Source organism: Geotrypetes seraphini, chromosome 1 (assembly GCF_902459505.1).
Source record: "Geotrypetes seraphini chromosome 1, aGeoSer1.1, whole genome shotgun sequence".
NCBI classification, from domain to species: domain Eukaryota; kingdom Metazoa; phylum Chordata; class Amphibia; order Gymnophiona; family Dermophiidae; genus Geotrypetes; species Geotrypetes seraphini.
The window spans coordinates 539722852-539744071 of record NC_047084.1 but is presented as its reverse complement, the minus strand read 5'-3'; the positions used below and the strand labels follow the sequence as shown (position 1 = coordinate 539744071).

The 21220-nt window shown below is 40.2% G+C and overlaps 1 protein-coding gene across 5 annotated transcripts in view; it reads right to left on the bottom strand.

The window, feature by feature from the left end:
- Positions 1-16331: 16331 nt before the first annotated feature.
- Positions 16332-21220, bottom strand: part of TMEM232 (transmembrane protein 232) — a 179989-nt gene continuing 175100 nt past the window's right edge. For all 5 annotated transcript variants that reach the window (XM_033929134.1, XM_033929133.1, XM_033929135.1 and 2 more), the window contains 2 exons: positions 20832-20925; positions 16332-18778 (listed from right to left, as the gene is read on the bottom strand). In XM_033929134.1, coding sequence (XP_033785025.1) covers positions 18632-18778; positions 20832-20925 — 241 coding nt within the window. In that variant the 3' untranslated portion in view covers positions 16332-18631. The remainder of the gene's footprint in view (positions 18779-20831; positions 20926-21220) is intronic.

Sequence of the window (21220 nt, the reverse complement as noted above, 5' to 3'; positions counted from 1 at the left end):
GAGTTCTAGGCGGTTTACATCATAAGAAACTGAACAGTCAGCGAAACATATACATATGAGGTAAAAACAGAGTAAAAGATTAAAAAATTACAATCTTAAAACAATCTAGTTAAGTGATAAATGTATCAAACAAAGCAGATTTTACTAGTTTACGAAAAGAGCAATAAGACATGGCTTGATGGATGCATTCACCGAGCCAATATTGTAGTTTGCCTGCCTGAATGCTAAGATCCTTTCAAAAAAGTGGAAAGAATTGGAGGACCATGACCTGAGAGGGAGGACGTAGAAGTATATAAAAGGTTTGTGCTAAGACAGATCAGGACTTTTGATTTTCATGATCTCCCGCCAAAGCCCAAGTACTGAGGGAGATTCCTGGAAGTCCTGGCAGCCTGGGGAGTGAGATTCCAAATGGGTTTGCTGGCAGAGCAGACTATGAAGTGTTTCAGCTTGGTAGGAAAATAGCACTGTCGCAGGCTGTGGAGTGAGGATGAGACCTGGAGCAGCTCACCAACAGTAAAAGAGACACTATCCCTGAGGGTTGTCTCCAGGAGAGGACAGAAACGTGAGTGCGAGAGACCCTGCTTACAGCAGAGCCTCTGTGGAGTGTTTCAACTTGGCGGGAAAATAGCATGGTCCCCAGAATGACTTATCACAAGTACTGAAATAATTGAATGAAGTTGGGGAACACTGTGATGGAATATCTGAATTGACATTTACCATGAAAACTGTGACCAATTTCTGTACTCAAAAGCTGTAAATAGTTTGAGAGTTGGAAAGAATGGTCAGTATTCAAATAAAGTTCAATTTATCAATTTGACATCAGTCTCAGCTTGATTTTTTTTCCAATTAAGTAACGGACTGTGTGGAGTGATTGGACCCCAAGGAAAGTTGTTCTTTGGCCTACTGGAGTACATCTGGCCTATGCCCAGCTTGAACAAAAACTTTTCTTTTTGTATGCATTGGTTGAAGATACCTGACCCGAACAGCTAGCTAGTGCCCCAAGACTGTGTAAGTGGGACCAGGGTTACTGTCTTGTCACTTGATGAGTGTCAATATTAACCTACTAATTTCCTACAGCATAAAGTATCTCTAAAAGTGCAACTCCTCTGTAGTAATCTATTGAAAGGCAAGTTGATGATTTTACACACAGCGAAGGTTATTTCAGTATAGTTACAGTATATCTATTAGCATTAATGCATGTTGTTTATGCCTGCCTACAAGATCCAGCTAACTAAAGTTTACAGAATTAAACAGGAAAGGTAAAAATACTGCTGTGATTGACAGGGAAAAAACTGGTCTGACTGATTCACTCTTTGTGATTGACAGAGACAGGCCAGCCAATGGTAAAGCTATTCTGTCTGATTAGATTCAGCCAGATAGAATAAAGCAAAAAATAATCATTTTGAAGATTTGGCTGACCAGCACAAGAAGAGGACTTTAGTTAAAGTACAATAGAGGACAAATGCAAATATTTATATAGTTTCAGATTCATATGAATGTGAGCTTCTGTGTGTCTGTAATCAGTTTGCATTCCTCTCTAGCCGACAACAGGTCACAGTATTGAGTAGATGCGTTTGAATGCCTTGCCTTTTTGTTTTCTGTCTTGCGGCAACATTAATTATGTTCAAATTATCGTCTGCACACGGTTCCTGAAGAAGGGGGTTCTGCCTTGAAACCAAGCCTGGTTGAACCTTAACAGCTTGAACTACAAACAGCCGTAGGAGATTCTTTATAAAAAGAGGAAATCCCTTTCGGCAATGCAGCTGTAATCTGAGCTAAATTGTCAAGACTGAAGGCTAAAAATACATGGAAGAGTGTTGTACATCTTTACTTCACTGATATCATTCATTATAAAATATTATATTTTTAATGATAATGACAAATGGCCCAGACACAAAAGCACAAGCAGCAAAACAACAGTACAGGATATTACTATTTTGATTTTTTTTTCCACTTATTAAAGCACATAAATGTAGCCCAATGATGGTGTGTGGCTGAAGATTTGAGTGGTTATGTTTTCCATAAAAGCCTGGTTTGAGTAAGCATTGGAGCCTTGGTTCTTTTGAACTGGCACTTAGAGCTTATTGCCTCACACTGAGGGCACACTATATATTTAAAATAATTTTGACATATACTGCGTGTGATAGTTTTGCTTTACTCCTTGCACTTACTAGCATTGCTGCTTTTTGCTGTGACTCTTAAGTATCTACGGCAGCTGGTTTTGGTTTGTAGTTTGTGTGTAATCGGCATGCAGCAAAGCCTGTAGGCCTCTCCATGTTCCAGGTGGCTGATATTTTGCCACTAAATTATTATAATGCAAGCTGACATGGAGCTATGTGACCACCCTAGTTTTAAGGTCATAAAAAACTAGCAGCGTGCTAAAAGAATGCCAGATATAGCAAATTAAGTGACAACAAATGGCAGTGACTTAGTAACATAGTACATGAGGGCAGATAAAGGCCAGTATAACCCATCTAATCTGCCCAGAAAGGTGTCTAGAGTTGCATCTGCTGCTCAGTGCAGCTTAAACCCCTCTATGCTTGTTTTGAAGCAGACTGATCAATATTCTGATGCCAGCGATCAGCATATTTTCAAGTGCTGAGTGTAGTTAGCTAAATTAGTCCCAGATATTCAATACCGGGTCATATACAGGCACTAGCATTGGATATCTGGTTCTTATAGGACATTTCCTGGTCGCAGAGTTATGCAAGTCCCAGCCTACATTTAGCCAGGACGTACATAAGGGAAGGGTTACCATCTGGCTCCTGGAAAAGGAGAATGGATTGAGACATTCAGATCTACTTCCATTGCTTTCAATGGAAATAAAGCCCAGATGTCTCTCTCAAATGATGGGAACTACTTTGCAATGTCTTTTTCTCAGCAGTGACAAAGCTTGTAGAGTTAAAGCAATAAGATTTCTGTCCGGTCTGCAATTTTTTGTCAGTTCAAACATTTCAACTTTATTTTGTTTTGTCAAAACAAGTAAAAATATTTAATCCTTTTCCTGCATACTCTTGTTGAGTGTTCAAGGCTTGGAAAATGTCAGCTAGTAATGCAACTTCATGGCACCAGTTCAGACTCTTATGATGTAAAAAATAAATAAATTAGAAGCTCCTCTCTCAGTTCATACAATCTTGAAAGCAACCATCCTCGAGATTGCCATGCCACTTCTGGGTACAGTAGAAGTTGTGTATGAACAGCTTCCAAGGCAGAACAAAATGCTGAAAACACCTTAAGAACATAAGAACAACCATACTGGGTCAAATCAATAATAATAATAACTTTATTTTTCTATACCGCCATAGTCAAAATGACTTCTAGGCGGTTCACATAGAAAGAAGGCTGGACAGTCAGCGAATTACAGAATGCATGAAGAAAGAAGTTACATAATAAATTGGAGAACCTGGGGAAAGAATACATGAGAGGAGAAAGATGTTACATAATACGTTTGTCAAATAGAGCGGTTTTAATTGATTTTCGGAATGTGTTGTAGGTCTGTCTGGATTTATTTATGTGGTTTCCCAGCCAGGATTGCTGTCTGTTTGCTTGGAACATGAAGGTTCTGTCTAGGAAGGATTTGTATTTGCAGCCTGTGATCTTTGGGTATGCAAAGATGTTTTTGTTTCTGGTTGTTTGTGTGGGGTTTTGTAGAGTGAAGTGAGTTTGCAGGTAGGAAGGTGCTAGGCCCCAGACTTGTTTGAAACAGATACATATAAATTTGAACAGTATTCGTGCCTCCAATGGCTCATCTAGTTCGATCTCTTGTTTCCAGAAGTGGACAATCCAGGTCACAGTATCTGGCAGAAACTGAAATACAGTGGTACCTTGTAATTTGAACGCCCCAGAACTCGAACAACTTGGAATTTGAATGTTCTGGAACGGATTAAATTCGGATTCCAAGGTATCACTGTAATAGCAAAATTCCATACTTCCGATCCAGGCTACTCTTATTTTGATCATCTCAGCCAGAAATGTTTGGAGTTCAGGTACTACAGATTTTGAAATGTTCAAGAAACAGTGTGTGAAACAATGTGTTAAAGCAATGCCAGGGTTCTTTTTATTGTAAACCGCTTAAATTTGCTTCTTGGTTTTATATTTGTGGTATATCAAATAAATTGAACTTAAACCTTTGTTTAGCCAGTGTGATAATAGCAATATAGAAACATGATGGCAGATAAAGACCAAATGGCTCATCTAGTCTGCCCATCTGCAGCATCCACTATCTCCTCTTCTCTCTAAGAGAGTCCACATGCCTGTCCCATGCTTTCTTGAATTCAGAGAGTCTTTGTCTCCACCACCTCTACTGGGAGAATATGCCATGCATCTACCATATTTTCTGTTAAAAAAATAATTCCTTAAAGAGACTGGAAGACCTAAATATGTATACTCTGGAGGAGAGGAGGGACAGGGGAGATACGATACACACATTTAAATACTCGAAAGACATCTTTTCTGGAGAAAAAAATTTAAAACTAGAGGGCATAATTTGAGGTTATAGGGAGGAAGACTTAGAAGCAATGTTAAGAAATTCTTCTTCATGGAGAGGGTGGTAGATGCCTGGAATACCCTCCCAAGGGAAGTGGTGAAGAGAAAAACGGTGATGGAATTCAAAAAAGTGTGGGATAAAAATAGAGGAATTCTAATTAGAAAACAAAGGATGTAAATTAAAGAACTAAGACCAGTATTGGACAGACCAGATGTATTCCACGTATCAGCAAAGGTGGAAAAGAGGAAACGAGAGCTGGCGTTGTTAAAAGGTGAAGTGAAAGAGGCTATCAGAGCAAAAAAAACATCCTTTAAAGAATGAATAAAAAGATCCAAATGAAAAAAATAAGAAGAAACACAAGCACTGGTAAGTTAGATGCAAAGCATTGATAAAGACAGCTAAGAAAGAATATGAAGAGAAACTTGCAAAAGAAGCAAAAACTCAATTTTTTATACGTACATCAGAAGCTGAAAACCTGTGAGGGAATCTGTGGGACCATTGGATGATCAAGGAGCAAAAGGGGTGCTCAGGGAGGATAAGGCCACAATGGAAAGACTGAATGAATTCTTTGCTTTGGTCTTTATGGAAGAAGATGTAAGAGATCTACCTGAACTGGAAATATTTTTCAAGGGTGATGATGCGGAGGAACTGAAAGAAATCTCAATGAATCTGGAAGATGTACTGAGCCAAATCGACAAGTTAAAAAGTGGTAAATTGCCAGGACCGGATGGTAAACATCCCAGGGTATTAAAAGAACTCAAAAATGAAATTGCTGACCTGCTGTTAGTGATCTGTAACCTGTTGCTAAAATCGTATGTAGTACCTGAAGATTGGAAGGTGACCAATGTTATGCCAATTTTTAAAAAGGGCTCCAGGGGAGATCCAGGAAATCATAGACCAGTAAGCCTCACTTCAGTGCCGGGCAAAATGGTAGAAACGATTATAAAAAATAAAATTGTGGAACACGTAGACAAACATGATTTAATGAGACGGAGTCAGCATGGGTTCAGCCGAGAGAGATCTTGCCTCACAAATTTGCTTGACTTCTTTGAAGGTGTGAATAAACATGTGGATAAAGGTGAGCCGGTTGATATAGTGTATCTAGATTTTCAGAAAGCTTTTGATAAAGTTCCTCATAAAAAGCTTCTGAGAAAATTAAAGTATCATGGGATAAATGGCAAAGTTCAGTTGTGGATTAGGAATTGGTTATCAGATAGAAAACAGAGGGTAGGGTTAAATGGTCATTTTTCTCAATGGAGGAGAGCAAACAGTGGAGTGCCACAGGGGTCTGTACTGGGACTGGTGCTATTTAACTTATTTATAAATGATCTGGAAATTGGAATGACGAGTGAGGTGATTATATTTGCAGATGCCATAAAGCGGTAAGAAGGGCCAAAAGAGACTACGAAAAAAAATAGCCAAGGAGGCCAAAAACTTTAAGTCGTTCTTTCGTTATATTAAGGGGAAATGACTCACGAAGGAAGCGGTGGGGCCAATAGATGACCAGGGAATAAAGGGAGTACTAAAGAAGGACAAAGCCATTGCCGACAAACTGAACACATTTTTTGTATCTGTATTTACCAAAGAGGATATATCCAATATACCTGAAGCCAACAGGCTATACACATGAAATGTAACAGAGACGACGATCAGTCTAGAAGAGGTATGCAGACAGATTGACAGGCTTAAAAACAATAAATCCACGGTACCGGACGGCATCTACCCGAGGGTAATCAAGGAACTGAAAGGGGTTATAGCTGAACTGCTCCAACTAACAGCCAATCTGTCGATCAAATCAGAAAAGATTCTGGAAGACAGGAAAGTTGTGAATGTTATTCCGATCTTCAAGAAAGGTTTGAGGGGAGCTCCGGGAAACTAGAGTGGTGAGTCTGACTTCAGTACCAGGAAAGATGGTAGAGGCACTGATAAAGGACAGCATCATCAATCACCTTGATGGACACAAACTGATGAGGACCAGCCAGCACAGCTTCAGCAAAAGAAGATCTTGCTTGACAAACTTATTGCACTTCTTCAAAGGAGTAAATGAGCAGATAGACAAGGGTGACCCAGTCGAAATCGTATATCTAGATTTTCAGAAGGCATTCGACAAGGTTCCGCATGAACGCCTACTTCAGAAAATTGCAAGCCATGGAATCAAGGGTGATATGCTCACGTAGATTAAAAACTGGTTGGCGGATAGGAAGCAGAGAGTGGGGATGAATGGACAATACTCGGACTAGAAAAGTGTCACGAGTGGAGTGCTGCAGGGTTCAATGCTCGGGCCTGTGCTCTTCAACATATTTATAAATGACCTAGAACTATACAACCTAGAAGATACAAAGTTATTCAGAGTAGTGAAGACACAGAAGGATTGCGAAGACCTACAAAGAGACATAAATACACTCAAGCAATGGGCCATTGAATGACAAATGAGGTTCAACATGGATAAGTGCAAGGTGATGCATGTCAGTAACAAAAATCATATGCACGAATACAGGATGTCCAGAGCTTTACTCAGAGAGAGCCCCCAGGAAAGAGACTTGGGAGTACTTGTAGACAAGTCAATGAAACCGTCCGCGCTATGAGCGGTGGCAGCGAAAAGTGCTAACAGAATGCTAGAAATGATTAAGAAAGGGATCACAAACAGATCTGAAAAGGTTATCATGCCTTTATACTGGGCCATGGTACGCCCCCACCTGGAATACTGCGTTCAACACTGGTCGCCGTACATGAAAAAGGGCATAGTACTACTGGAAAGGGTCCAGAGTAGAGCAACAAAAATGGTTAAGGGACTGGGGGAGCTGCCGTACAATGAGAGGCTAGAGAAACTGGGCCTCTTCTCCCTTGAGAACAGAAGACTGAGAGGGGACATGATCGAAATATTCAAGATATTGAAGGGAATTGACTTAGTAGAGAGAAAGAGTTTGTTCACCCTCTCCAAGGTGAAGAGAACGAGAGGGCACTCGCTGAAGTGAGAAGGGAAAAGATTCCGTACAAACGTAAGAAAGTTTTCCTTCACCCAGAGAGTGGTAGAAACCTGGAATGCACTTCCGGAGGCTGTTATAGGGGAAAACATCCTTCACGGATTCAATACAAGGTTAGATAAGTTCCTACTGGAACAGAACATACGCATGTAAGGCTAGACTCTAATAGGGCACTGGTCTTTAACCTAAGGGCCGCTGCATGAGCGGACTGCTGGGCACGATGGACCACTGGTCTGACCCAGCAGCGGCAATTCTTACTTTCTTAAGTTGTTAAAATGCATGCAGATTGTGAAAAATTGCAGGCGGACTTTAGGAACTTGGAAGACTGGGCATTCAAATGGCAGATGAAATTTAATGTGGACAAATGCAAAGTGATACACATTGAGAAGAATAACCTGAATCACAGTTACTGGATGCTAGGGTCCACCTTGGGGATTAGTGCCCAAGAAAAGGATCTAGCTGTCTTTGTATACAATATGATGAAATCTTCCGCTTAATGTGCAGCCGTAGCCAAAAATGCAAATAGGATGCTAGGAATTATTAAAAAAAGGGAGGGTTAGCAAGACTAAGAATGTTATAATGCCCCTGTATCGCTCCATGGTGCAACCTCATCTGGAGTATTGCGTTCAATTCTGGTCTCCTTATGTCAAGAAAGATATAGTGGTGCTAGAAAAGGTTCAAAGAAGAGTGACCAAGATGGTAAAGGGGATGAAACGTCTCTCATATGAGGAAAGACTAAAATGGTTAGGACTCTTCAGCTTGGAAAAGAGACGGCTGAGGGGAGATATGATTGAAGTCTACAAAATCCTGAGTGGAGTAGAATGGGTACAAGTGGATCGATTTTTCGCTCCATCAAAAATTACAAAGACTAGGGGACACTCTCTATGAAGTTATAGTGAAATACTTTTAAAACCAATTTTATGAATTTTGTTTTCACTCAGAGAATAGTTAAGCTCTGGAATACGTTGCCAGAGAATGTGGTAAGAGCAGATAGCATAGCTGGTTTTAAAAAAGGTTTGGATAAGTTCATGGAGGAAAAGTTCATAGTCTGTTATTGAGAAAGACACGAGGGAAACCACTGCTTGCCCTGTATAGGTAGCTTGGAATATTGCTGCACCTTGGGATTTGGCCAGGTATTGGTGACCTGGATTGGCCACCATGGAAATGGGCTACTAGGCTTGATGGACCATTGGTCTGACCCATTAAAGCTATTCTTATGTTATGCCTGTGTCCCATACATGGTGATTCAGTGTAGGATGGGCAAGGATGGGTATCAATAGGAACTCCATTAATTTGGAACATGAGGATGCTACTGGCCAGAGTTTATGGTAGATATCCTGTAAACAATCGTATGGTTGGATAGGCTGGAGTTAGCTTGGATGGCAACTTCTGCATTTGGAACCTAGGACAATACCAAACTTTTCAGTCTACAACCCAGAAATATCAAAGAAGAGACAAGTTAATTTAATCATGTATTTTTCAATGGGTATAACTTACGGGCAGACTGGATGGACCGTTCAGGTCTTTATCTGCTGTCATTTACTATGTTACTCTTGAGCCTATCACCTCTTAACTTACATCCTCTCATTCTGGAGTTTCTTTCAAATGAAAGAGATCTTTAAGTCTGTCCCCATAAGCCTTTTGATGAAGATCACCAACCATTTTAGTAGCCTTCCATCATGTTTATATCTTTTTGAAGGTATGGTCTCCAGAATTGTACTCATTATTCTAAATGAGGTCTCAGCCAGTGCTCCCTCTAAGCGGGCGGGTGTTGTGAGCAAAATTTTTTTCGCTGTGCGCTAGGCGCCAGCAAGTTATGAGCCAACTCGCCCGATTCTCCTCTCGCCGCCCTGCCATCTGCCGTACGCCGTGCACTGTGACGTGAAACTTGTGCGCTGCGATGTAATATTTTGTGCGCCAGCGCAGCTTAGAGGGAACACTGGGTCTCACCAGAGTCATATACAGGGGCATCAATACCTCCTTTTTTCTGCTGGCCATAGCTCTCTCTATGCACCCTAACATTCTTCTAGATTTCGCCTTTGCTTTTTCAACCTGTTTGGCCACCTTAAGATCATCATATACTATCATACCCAAGTTCCGCTTCTCTTTGGTGCAGAAAAGTTCTTCACCCTGTATACTGTACTGTTCCCTCAGGTTTATGCAGACCAAAATACTTGACCTTGCATTTTTTAGCATCAAGCTTCAATAGGTTCTTCCTTATGTTATTCATACCATCAGGGGTGTCTACTCTATTACAGATTTTGGTATCATCCACAAAGAGGCAAATCTTACCTGATAGCCCTTCAGCATTATCATTTTAAAAAATGCTAAAAAGAGCAAGCCCAAGAACAGAACCTTGAGGCACACCACTGGTAACATCCCTTTCCTCAGAGTGACTTCCATTGACCACTACCCCCTGTCACCTTCCACTCAACCAGTTCTTGGCCTAGTCCATTACTTTGGGGCCCATCCTGAGGGCACTTAGTTTATTTATTAGATACCTGTGTGAAACACTTTCAAAGGCTTTGCTAAAATCTAAATACACCACACCTAGCGCACTCCCTCTATCCAATTTTCTGGTCAATCAGTCAAAGAAATAAATCAGATTTGTCTGACAAGATCTGCCTCTAGTGAATCTGTTGTCTCAGGTCCTGTAATCCACTGGATTCCAAAAATGTCACTATTCTCTGTTTTAAAAGTGTTTCCATTAATTTACTTACTACAGAAGTCAGACTTACAGACCTGTAGTTCCCCACTTATTCCTTAATTCCACTTTTGTGGGGAGACCACATCCAACCTTCTCCAGTCCTCTATTACCACTCCTGACTGTAAAGAAGCATTGAAAAGGTTGGCCAGTGGAGCCGCCAGAACTTCTCTAAATTTCTTTAGTACCCTCGGTTGTATACCATTCAGGCCCATTGCTTTGTCCACCTTTAGTTTAACTAGCTCCTCACCAACACAATCCTCTGAAAATCGATCAGGATCTACCCCTATCCCTATTTGTGTTTTTGTTCTGAAGTCCCACTCCCAGTGCTTCAGCTGTGAACACAGAAGAGAAATATTTGTTAAGCAATTCATCCTTATCTTTATATCAGCTTGTACATATTTCTTTAATGCTTTAATCATATCAAGCTGCTCTTTCTCCTTTTCCTCCTCTCCTACTGTTGCCCCAGGTTCTCCTTTAGCTTCCCCTGCCTGCCCACTCCCATGTTCTCTCTTACCTCCATAGCTTTTAGACTCCTTTAGCCCTTGCTCTCCAGTATCTCATTTCCCTCTCTAGCATCCTGCTTCCTCTGATGAAACTTCTGTTTCCTGTGGGCAGTCTGCTAGAAAGGGAGGACTCTGGCTAGAGCAGAGCAGCCTGTATACAGGCAAGATCAAGGGCTGCCATGAAGAGGAGATGAGATACCAGAGAACGCAGGTGGCAGGAGACAAAAAGCTGCAGAAGTGGAGGTAAGAAAGAATACAGTGGGCAGGAGGGTGCAGAGGAAAAAGTTACTGGTTGGGGGGTGAGCATAGCACTGAGAAAAATATGCCGGTCAGGGTGAATGGGAAAGAGACTCAGACCAAAGCATGGTGCCCATGGATGGGAGGAGAAAAGGGATGAGATGGTCCCCATAAAAGAAAGGAAAGTGGACAAAGATGAAGGAGACAGTGCTCAAGTAGAGGAGGGGAAAGGATTGGAGAAGGAGATGGTAGCTATTTTGAGGAAGGAAAGGCAATGATACCCATGGTGAGGAAGGGAATAAAATGGAGATGATGATGCTCATAGATGGAGGGGAAAGGAAGGAAAATGAGACGAGAAGAGATATAATACAGAAATTTTAAATACTTAAAAGGTATTAATATAGAACCAAATCTTTTCCAGAGAAGGGAAAATGGTAAAACTAGAGGGCATAACTTCAGGTTGCAGGGAGAAAGACTTAAGAGTAATGTTAGGAAATTATTTTTCATGGAGAGGGTGGTGGATGCCTGGAATGCCCTCCCGAGGGAGCTGGTAGAGAGGAAAACGGAGATGGAATACTAAAAAGAGTGGGATAAACACAGAGGATCTCTAATTAGAAAACAAATGATACAAATTAAAGAACTAAGGCTGGTATTGAACAGACTTGTATGGTTTGTTGTATCATATATATTGATTCGGTGTTGATTACTGGGGAGGGCATCAATAGGAACTCCACTAACTTAGAACATGAGGACATTACTGGCCAGACTTTACGGTAGACATCCTGCAAACAATGGTATGGTTGGATATGCTTGAGTGAGCTTAGATGACAACTTTAGCAGTTGGAACCTAGGACAAAACCAGGTGGACTTTAGTCTGTGGCCCTGAAATATCAAAGAAGAGACAAGTTAATTTAATCAAGTATTTTTAATGAGAATAACTAATGGGCAGACTGAATGGACCATTCAGGTCTTTATCTATCATCATTTACTATGTTTACTATGAGATGGTACCCATGAAGGGGAAGGGAGGGGACAGGAGATGGTGCCCATGGATAAAGAGGGAGGGAAGAGATGGAAACCAAACAGATATGAGGAGGAAAAAAATGGAAGGAAATTTGAATGTATATAGGGCAGAAGTGAAGAGAGGAGGAAAGAAAAGATGACCTGAAACAGCGTTCAGAGCACAGAGGAGCAGAACCAGAGAACAATATGATTAGAAAAATAAAATCAAAGGTAAGAAAAATTACTTTCTGTTTAGTAACTGAAATAAGTGAGTTATATCTGCTGTCTATATTTTATAGTGTACAGGTGGAAACGTGAAGCAGACAATTTATGTGATTAATTGTGCAATTAAAAATTTTAATCAATGTGCAGCCCTACATCATATGCTTGTCCTCTCCTCTCAGTAGTTCCACAGTGAGATAAGATTTGTTGTTTACAGTTTCAGATTCTTATTTTTTAATCTGACAGTATTTTCAAATGTGTCTTTTTTCTGTTTCAATCTGCAGACCTGTTTTATTCTAGAAAAGGAGAGGCAAGGATTTGTGCATATGAGGATTGCATCACAAAATGTTCAAGATTTTCAGATTTTACAGGAAGTATCCATGCCTTTCCTCTGACGTCAACTCTAGATTGTAAACAATTCTGACGTCAACTCTAATGTTGGAGAGGAGGTTTCTGGGTCAGCTACTTATGTGCAGCGTGTGAGTTGCTGCCTGCGCCATCCCTCACGGAGTTTGCTGGGAGCGAGTGCAGTTCCAACAAGTAACTGTGTCAGCTTCGGTGGGGGGGAGTGGTGTGAGGGCGGGTGGGCAGGCAAGCAGGGAGGGAAGGATCCCTGACAGCGGCTTTAGCGGGAGGGAGGGGTAGGTGGGCAGGCAGGGATCCCCAGCGGCAGCAGCTTCTACCGATGGGCAGGGACTATCATCTGCAGCGGCCAGCCGTGTACCCCCAACATGCATACCATATATTGAGAAACGTTCTAGACTATTCTTAAATTGATGTTTGACAGGTAGTCAATTTATTCAGGGCTGTAGGTAAGTCAGGTTGAATTGGTATGAATAGGTATGTGCCATTTGCTCAGATGGTTTTCAGTATCACCTTTATGCTGATTAATCTCAGATCTATAACTCTACATCAGGAATTTCTATAGGAAACCAGGTCCAAGTCTCAATCTGCCTGTCCAAAATTGCTGCCTAAATGTCTCACCACCATTTAAAATGGAACAAAGCCAAGACTAAGCTTCTTATCTTTACTCATACACCCACCTCTTCTCTTCCGCCATTCTCTATTTCTGTGGATACCTCTCTCATCCTCCCTGTTTCATCATCTTTGACTCATTTTTCTTTTTTTCTGCATAGATCTAACAGACCGCTAAAGCCTGTTGTTTCTTTCTCTATATCACCAAAATCCAACTTTTCCTTGCTGAGCACATTACCAAAACCCTTATTCAACTGTTCCCTGCTGAGCACATTACCAAAACCCTTGTCACCCCTTGCCTAGATTACTTCAATTTGCTTCTCACAGGTCTCCCACTAAACCATCTCTCTCCCCTTCAGTCCATTCAAAATTCTGTTGCATGACTTATATTCCATCAGTGTCACTATGCTCACATTACCCCTCTCCTTAAGTCACTTCATGGGCCCCCTATCCATTTCTGCATACAGTTGAAACTCCTCTTACTGACTTACAAGTGCATTCACTTTGCAGCTCCTCTGTATCTATTCTCTCTCTTCTCTCTTCCTATCCTCCTCCCTGGGAACTCTGTTCATCAGGTAAATCTCTCCTATCTGTACTCTTCTTCTCTACTGCCAACTCCAGACTCCGTCCCTTCTCTCTTGCTGCACCATATGCCTGGAACAGATTGCCTTGAGTCATTACATCAAGCTCTGTCTCTGGGAATCAAATCTAGGCTAAAAGCCCACTTTTTCAAGGCTACTTTTAAATCCTAACTCTTACATGTAAGTACCAATGTCTGTTTTATCATTCCCTCTATGAGAAATTCTCTAATCCCTATTTGTCTTGTTTTGATTAGATTGTAAGCTCTATCAAGCAGGGATTGTCTCTTACAAGTTTAATGTACAGTGCTGTGAATGTCTTGCTACGCTATAGAAATAAGTAGTAGTAGTAGATGTAGAACTGAGGGGAAAATTCTACAAGAAGCGCCCAAAAGTTAGGCATTGATATAGGCACCGTTCAGCGCGATTCAAGTACATTTGGGTGCTGTTTAGTGAATTGCACTGAGCGGCACCTATTTTGGAAGTGCCCAATAAATAGGCCAGCTCTAGGTGCAACTAAAAGTTAGGCGCCCATGCAAGCGCTTAAGCACGCTTAAGAGCAACGATTCTGTAACAAGGCGCCTAACACGAAGCCGCGCCCATGCCTAACATGCATAGCGCCTATTTTTTTGAAGGCCGCCTAAAGTTTTAGAGGCGCCTTGTTACAGAATCACTCTTTCTTGATAGGCGCCTATGTTTCAATTAGTGCTGATTAAAAAGTTTAATTGAGCTTGTTGTTCCAATTTAGATAGGCGTCTATCTAGTTGGGCGCCTCAAAAATAGGTGCCTAACATTTTAGGCGCTGGTTACAGAATTTGGGCCTGAATGTCCATCAACCAAATCAGTTGGAATGAGAGGGCATAGGATGAAGTTAAGAGATGACAGGCTCAGGACATGATTCATAAAATAGGCATCTACCATACTGGGGATTTGAACTCATGACCCATAGAAGATTGAAGCAGTTCCTTTAACCACTGAGCCAACTACTAAAGATAGAGGGGTTCAAGTGGATTGGGGGGGTTGTCTGATCTGGGATAGGTGGGGGGGTTCTGGCTAGACTGGGGGGGTCAGTGGCCTACATTCACGGGGGGGGGGGGTGTCGAGCAGGAGGGACTGGGCATTCATCCTGCTGCGGTCATTATGGGGGTGAGGGGTGTCTGGCAGGACGGACTGGGCATACCTCCTACCGGGGGATGTGGCAGCATTGTGGCAGCAAGAGGAATTGGGCACTCCTCCTGCCATGGACATTCGGCGGGGGGTGGGATGCCGGCTTCAGGGGTCCCAGCAGGAGGGACTGGGCATCTCTCCTGGTGGTTAAGCAGCTTAGGGCAATTCTGTATAGGGCACCAGTGTGCAATTCTCAAAAGCCGCATAGGAGGTTTCTGAGAACGGGCACCATATACTGAATCTGGGCCTAAGTGTATATGTTATGGCTATCCCAGAACATGCGTACATCAAATGCATTTCTTTAAAATGTGGGATAATTTTATAAGAGGGATTATTTTGGCATATATGTGACCATCTCTGGGAAAGGGTAACTACGGTAGCAAACTGAAAATGTTGAAAATGGCCTATTTTTCATGTCATGGGTCCATAAGCTGTCTGAAAAAGTAACGTTTGGATTTCTTAAATTTTTTTTTTTTTTCCAGATAAAAGGGATTTGGACTGTTGTATTATAAATTGTTTGCTCTAACCAACTTCATTGAAAGCTTACTTTTGGTTTCTGGTGACTTTGATCACCTTTTTCCAGAAATAATAATAATAATTTATTTCTTATATACCGCTATACCAGAAGTTCGAAGTGGTTAACAACAAAAGCTTCGAACTTCTGGTCACATATTTACTTTAATAAATATGCCTCCAAGGTATTTAGAAATACGATAAGTGATTTTAAATTGAAATTGGCGATTGGTGATGATTGGCATCCTAACTTCATATATAAACAAACAATTTGACAGAATTTTCCACCTTCTTCTCTGAAGGTGTCATTGACTATGCAAGAATAAAAAGTGACCAATCGAGATCTGAAGATGACAATCTCTGACATAGGAACAGGAGCCCTTTAGTCAGAAACACATTGAGCCAATCAACAGTGCCTAGTTTACAAGTGCCCCTAAGTTGATAGGTACTAGGTTGTGAAAAATTGTCACCAATTGTAGTTCCTAAGTGCAGTGTTCAGCATCACAGCACAAGCAAGAAGGAATATCAAAGACAAAGGGTGCAAAAAGTAAGATAACAGCAGACAAAGCTGGTAAAGAGAAACTAGCCATAACTATACTCCACGGTTGCTGTCATTCTTCAATGGTCCAGATTCGGGTGAGAATTATACAGTTTATATCGGGACATTTTCAGAATAATTGGAAATTATGGTACTGATTAGAAATGGGCAAGCTTAGAATGACTTCCATAAACAAAATTTCTTCACTGGTGACCTGCAGAGGGAGGTAGCTTTTGAAGGAACCACAGTGGGATAATAGAAAACAGAAAATCTCATTCATGTGGTAAGGTAAGTTTGTTTTCTTTGAGAATATTGTGTGGTAACAGTAACATCATAGATCTGTGAAGAAAATTTTACCAGGTGTTGAATAACCGGTTAAAATAGTAAGAGTTCATATACAAACAATAATGTTGGGGGGGTTTTCACTTTCAATTTATTTGAAAAAAGAGACATTGTTTAAATCTGTTTTTTTAATACATTGTTATTATGGTATAATACCCTTCAACACAGAGAATAAAACAATTTCAAACAATTTACAAGGAATATATAGGTATAATGCCAACTGAGAAACTCTGCTTTCATTAGCTAATTATTTGCAATTTAAGACTCTCTTTTTATCTTGTTTTTGTTTATATTTTATCTAATACACTAGAGCTGAGCTATATCCTTGTTAATTCAAAAACACATTTTAATGTTTTTCCTAGAAATTAATATTTAATCTTTAGTTAAATTCAAACAATTACATTTAGAAATGATAAAATGTGTTTCACTATTGAGAATAAAAAGAATAGTGGGACATTCTACTCTTATTTACATCTCTAAACACGCAAAAAGCATATTCTAAGCACAAAAAGTTACAACTTATTTGAAAACAGAGAAAATAGCAAAATACAAATATAAAATAAATTTAAGGGATAATTTTAAAAGGCAATTCTGCAGGTAAAACTGTCTTACATGCAGAAATAGGCTCTATGGAGCTGATTCTATCAAGGGCACCTAACTTAATTGGCAAAATACCCTTAAAAGCCTCAATAATTAGTTAAAAATAAAAATTAATTGTGCGATAGGCATCTATCTGATTCTATAAAAGATTGGCACCTATTGCTTGGGCAAGTGGGCGTTTCTATTGGCGGAGCATGACTTATGCGCTGCTAAGCGCAATTCTCCAAAAACTTAGGCATCTGAAATGTAAGCCTTTAAAACCCTTATATTTCAGGCACCTAAGTTTTTGCATAGGTGTCGCTAGCTGTGATTCTGTAAACGGCACTTAAGTGTGATCGACACAAGGCCAGCGCCTTTTTTTAGGCACCAGTTGATTTAGGCACTGTTTATAGAATCAGCCCCTATATTCATAGATTTACCCAAACTAAATGGAAGTATTCCTAAGGATGAGGTAGGAAAGGTTTAGGGCTCCTTTTACGAAGCCGCATCAGCGGTTTCACACGCGTAATAGCGTGCGCTAAACTGCCGGCCGCGGTAGACGCTACTGCCAGCATTGAGCAGGCGTTAGTTCTAGCCGTGTAGCGAGTGTTTAGCGCGCGCTAAAAGCAGCGTGTGCTAAAACCACTACCGCAGCTTCGTAAAAGAAGCCCTTAATGTTTCCATGCATATAGTCTAAAATTTGTATGTATGCATGTGAAATAAAGGAAATTGTACATACCAAACAGCAGGTTTAAATATATGCCTGTGCTTTCCTTTTGAACACTGGTATAACTTCTATTTGATACAGCCTGTTATAAATAATTATTTTACAGCTATTTTCCTATATAAAATAGTACATTATACACTGACATGTGCTTTTACAAATTGCCTGTCCTATGTGTGGGTAAACATATGCATACAGAGCCTCTAGAGTCTAGACACATAAATATACCTATACTTTTAATTTTCAAAATTATCCTCCAGACTCTTATAGGTCACCAAAATCTGAGTGTGAAACACAGATCAATGTGCAAACTAATTAATTAATTAGATGTTAATGAATGGACTTAAAAAGCTAATTGGCAATAATTAGGAGTTATGTGTGGATCTCCCTATGCCCTATTCTGTAACATGTGTGCCTAAATTCTATAGTGTACATCTCAAAAGGGGGTATGGACATGCCGGTGGCAATCCCAGAAATTACCCCGGATGTTAAAGAATACCAGCATTTGCGTGTCTAACTGCCATCATTGGGTGTGAACATTTATCAAGGCTTATAGCAGGCATTAATGCTCATGCCCAAAGTTAGGTGCAAGAAGCATGCTTTGTACAAAATACCTTTCACAGAATACTACCTTAACGCAGATTTTAACGACGTCTTTGGACACTATTTTTTAAATCTGGCCATGTGTGCATACATTGTCCCTGGAAAACTTAACTCGCTAGCAAGTGTGCATATGTGTGAATAGTTTTGCTGGGGCAAATTTATCTAAAGACTTTATACCTGTGAATGCTGTATTGAAATTGCCCCTTAAATTACCCCTTAAGTATCTATGAAGTGATAGGCTATTTTGGCAAATAACAGAAAAGTCAGGAATGTGGGCACTGCATTTCATTTTGTCTTTATGCGAACAAACTATTTCACTAACATCAATTTGCATAATATTTGATACTTCTAATTCATTTAAAATAAATGAATTAGTTGAGATACTGAGAGTTTGCTGACAGTGTCCCCCTGTGATGATTTCATTATATAGTATTGTTCTGGGTTTGTTTTTTTTTACCTATGGCAAGGAGTTCAAAGAGTTTTGTCTTCTTTCTTCAGTTTCTCTTCTCTTTTCCTCATGATTTCTCTGAAATATGTTTCTTGTGTTTGATTTTTCTGAAGGCTTTTGTTTGACATGTCATCTTCTTCCTTAATTAAGACCTGCAACTCCTTTTCCCACTGTTTAACAAAAAATAAAATCATTTAATTTTCTGAAAATAGCAAAGGGAGATATAACACATCTAGCTGCTTCTAAATCATCATAGTAGTAATTTAGTAATATGTGATTAAGTCTTAGAAACTTACTTGTTGTGGCAGACTACAGTGAAGTGCTATAATACCATATTGACAAAGGAAAATACTAATTCCAGTTGGAACACACCGATGGGCGATGCTTGCAGGGCTCTCTGCTTTCACCGATAGTATTTAATATTTTGATACAGTCTTTAGGGGTTACTTTAGACAAAATTAATGTACATCTATCTAGGCAGACAGTATTACAGTCTTTTTTCTGTTAATAAATAATAGTAAGGATCTAAGGAATAAGCTTTTAGGCTGATTACAATTCATTGAATCTTGGATAAACTAAAACTAAACAAAGACTAAGGGCTCCTTTTACGAAGGTGCGTTAGGGACCTAACACGCGGAATTGCGCGCCACGCACGCTAGCCGCTACTGCCGCCTCTTAAGCAGGCGGTAGTTTTTGGGCTAGCGCACACTATAGCGTGCACTAATCCGGTGTGTGTGCTAAAAACGCTAGCGCACCTTCGTAAAAGGAGCCCTAAGTTTTTGTGGAATGCCATTTGGGGGGGGGAACATAGAAATTCAAACAGAGTTCTCATCCAGGATCTTAGGTGTAGAGGTGAACAGTTGCCTTTCTATGGACAATCAGGTTACATGGATACTCAAAGATTCTTTTCTATTGTGAAAAAAACCCCCAAGCAATCAAAATTTACATGGTACATGGGCTTGTCGTGCCATTTCAACATGAGTCAATGACACCTATAACAAAATCAAAGAATTTATTGATAGTTCGTGTCCCTTTCCTGTGTCTGCCATTAGCATAGTTCGACGTGGCTTGACTCATGTCACTATTTTGTATGAACATCTACCTATACATTTGCTATTTGCATTAAGTTTATTCCTTTATACACTGCCATCCTTCATCTTGTGCATTTTAAGATTATGATGCTGTATGCCAATTCATTTATCAAGTTCATTTGCGTACACACACATTATTTTAGCTAGTGTTCCAAGTTGCCCAACCCCTTTTAGAGTTGGCTATCTTGTTATTAATTTTAAGTAAACCGGCTTGTATAAGAACATAAGAATTTCCGCTGCTGGGTCAGACCAGTGGTCCATCGTACCCAGCAATCCGCTCACGCGGCGGCCCCCAGATCAAAGACCAGTGCTCTAAATGAGTCCAGCCTCATCTGCGTACGTTTGTTTAACAGGAACTTTCCAACTTTGTCTTGAATCCCTGGAGGGTATTTTCCCCTATAACAGACTCCAGAAGAGCTTTCCAGCTTTCTACCACTCTCTGGGTGAAGAAGAACTTCCTTACATTTGTACGGAATCTATCCCCTTTCAACTTTAGAGCGTGCCCTCTCGTTTTTCCTACTTTGGAGAGGGTGAACAATCTGTCTTTATCTGCTAAGTCTATTCCCTTCAATATTTTGAATGTTTCAATCATGTCCCCTCTCAGTCTCCTCTTTTCAAGGGAGAAGAGGCCCAGTTTCTCCAGTCTCTCATTGTATGGCAACTCCTCCAGCCGCTTAACTATCTTAGTCACTCTTCTCTGGACCCTTTCGAGTAGTACTGTGTCCTTCTTCATGTATGGCGACCAGTGCTGGACGTAGTACTCCAGGTGAGGGCACACCATGGCCCGGTACAGCGGCATGATAACCTTCTCCGATCTGTTCGTGATCCCCTTCTTAATCATTCCTAGCATTCTGTTCGCCCTTTTTGCTGCCACCGCGCATTGCACAAAAGGCTTCATCGAATTGTCAATCAGAACTCTCAAGTCTCTTTCCTGGTATATCAAATTTTAATGAAGAAATAATTTTGAAAATGCTGTCTCCAGACATGAACATGGTTCCATTGATCTCCAAATTATGTTTTGAAATATACTAGTTTAGGACACAATTATAATTTGTATAATATAATACAAATGTCATCTACCTACTAGCAATTTTAAAAAATTAACTTATTTCTTAGGTTAGTCTTACAGTACCTGATTCTTTATAACCCTTTTCAAGTCCATATCTGAACGCATCGTGAAATCTTGGTGTGAAACAGAGCGTTTTCCTGCTTGCAAAACTTCTTTACTGTAGAGGAAAATTTACATAAAGAGATTAGAAAATTATCCCAGACTCCATCAAATTCTACTAGACTAGACAATCTATTTAAGCTAACTGGAATTTTACCAAGAGATAAATGAATTTGTTTTCTATTTCTTGCTTCCTTGCTCTCTATATTTTACAGTTAAATTCAATTTACAAGTTTATATTTCTCAGAACAAATAATGATAAACTGTGTTTATATTGCCATGATTTCTATATTACTTAAGTGAATTTATTTGAGCAAATGGAAAATTAGAAAACAGCTATGGTATCCGAACAC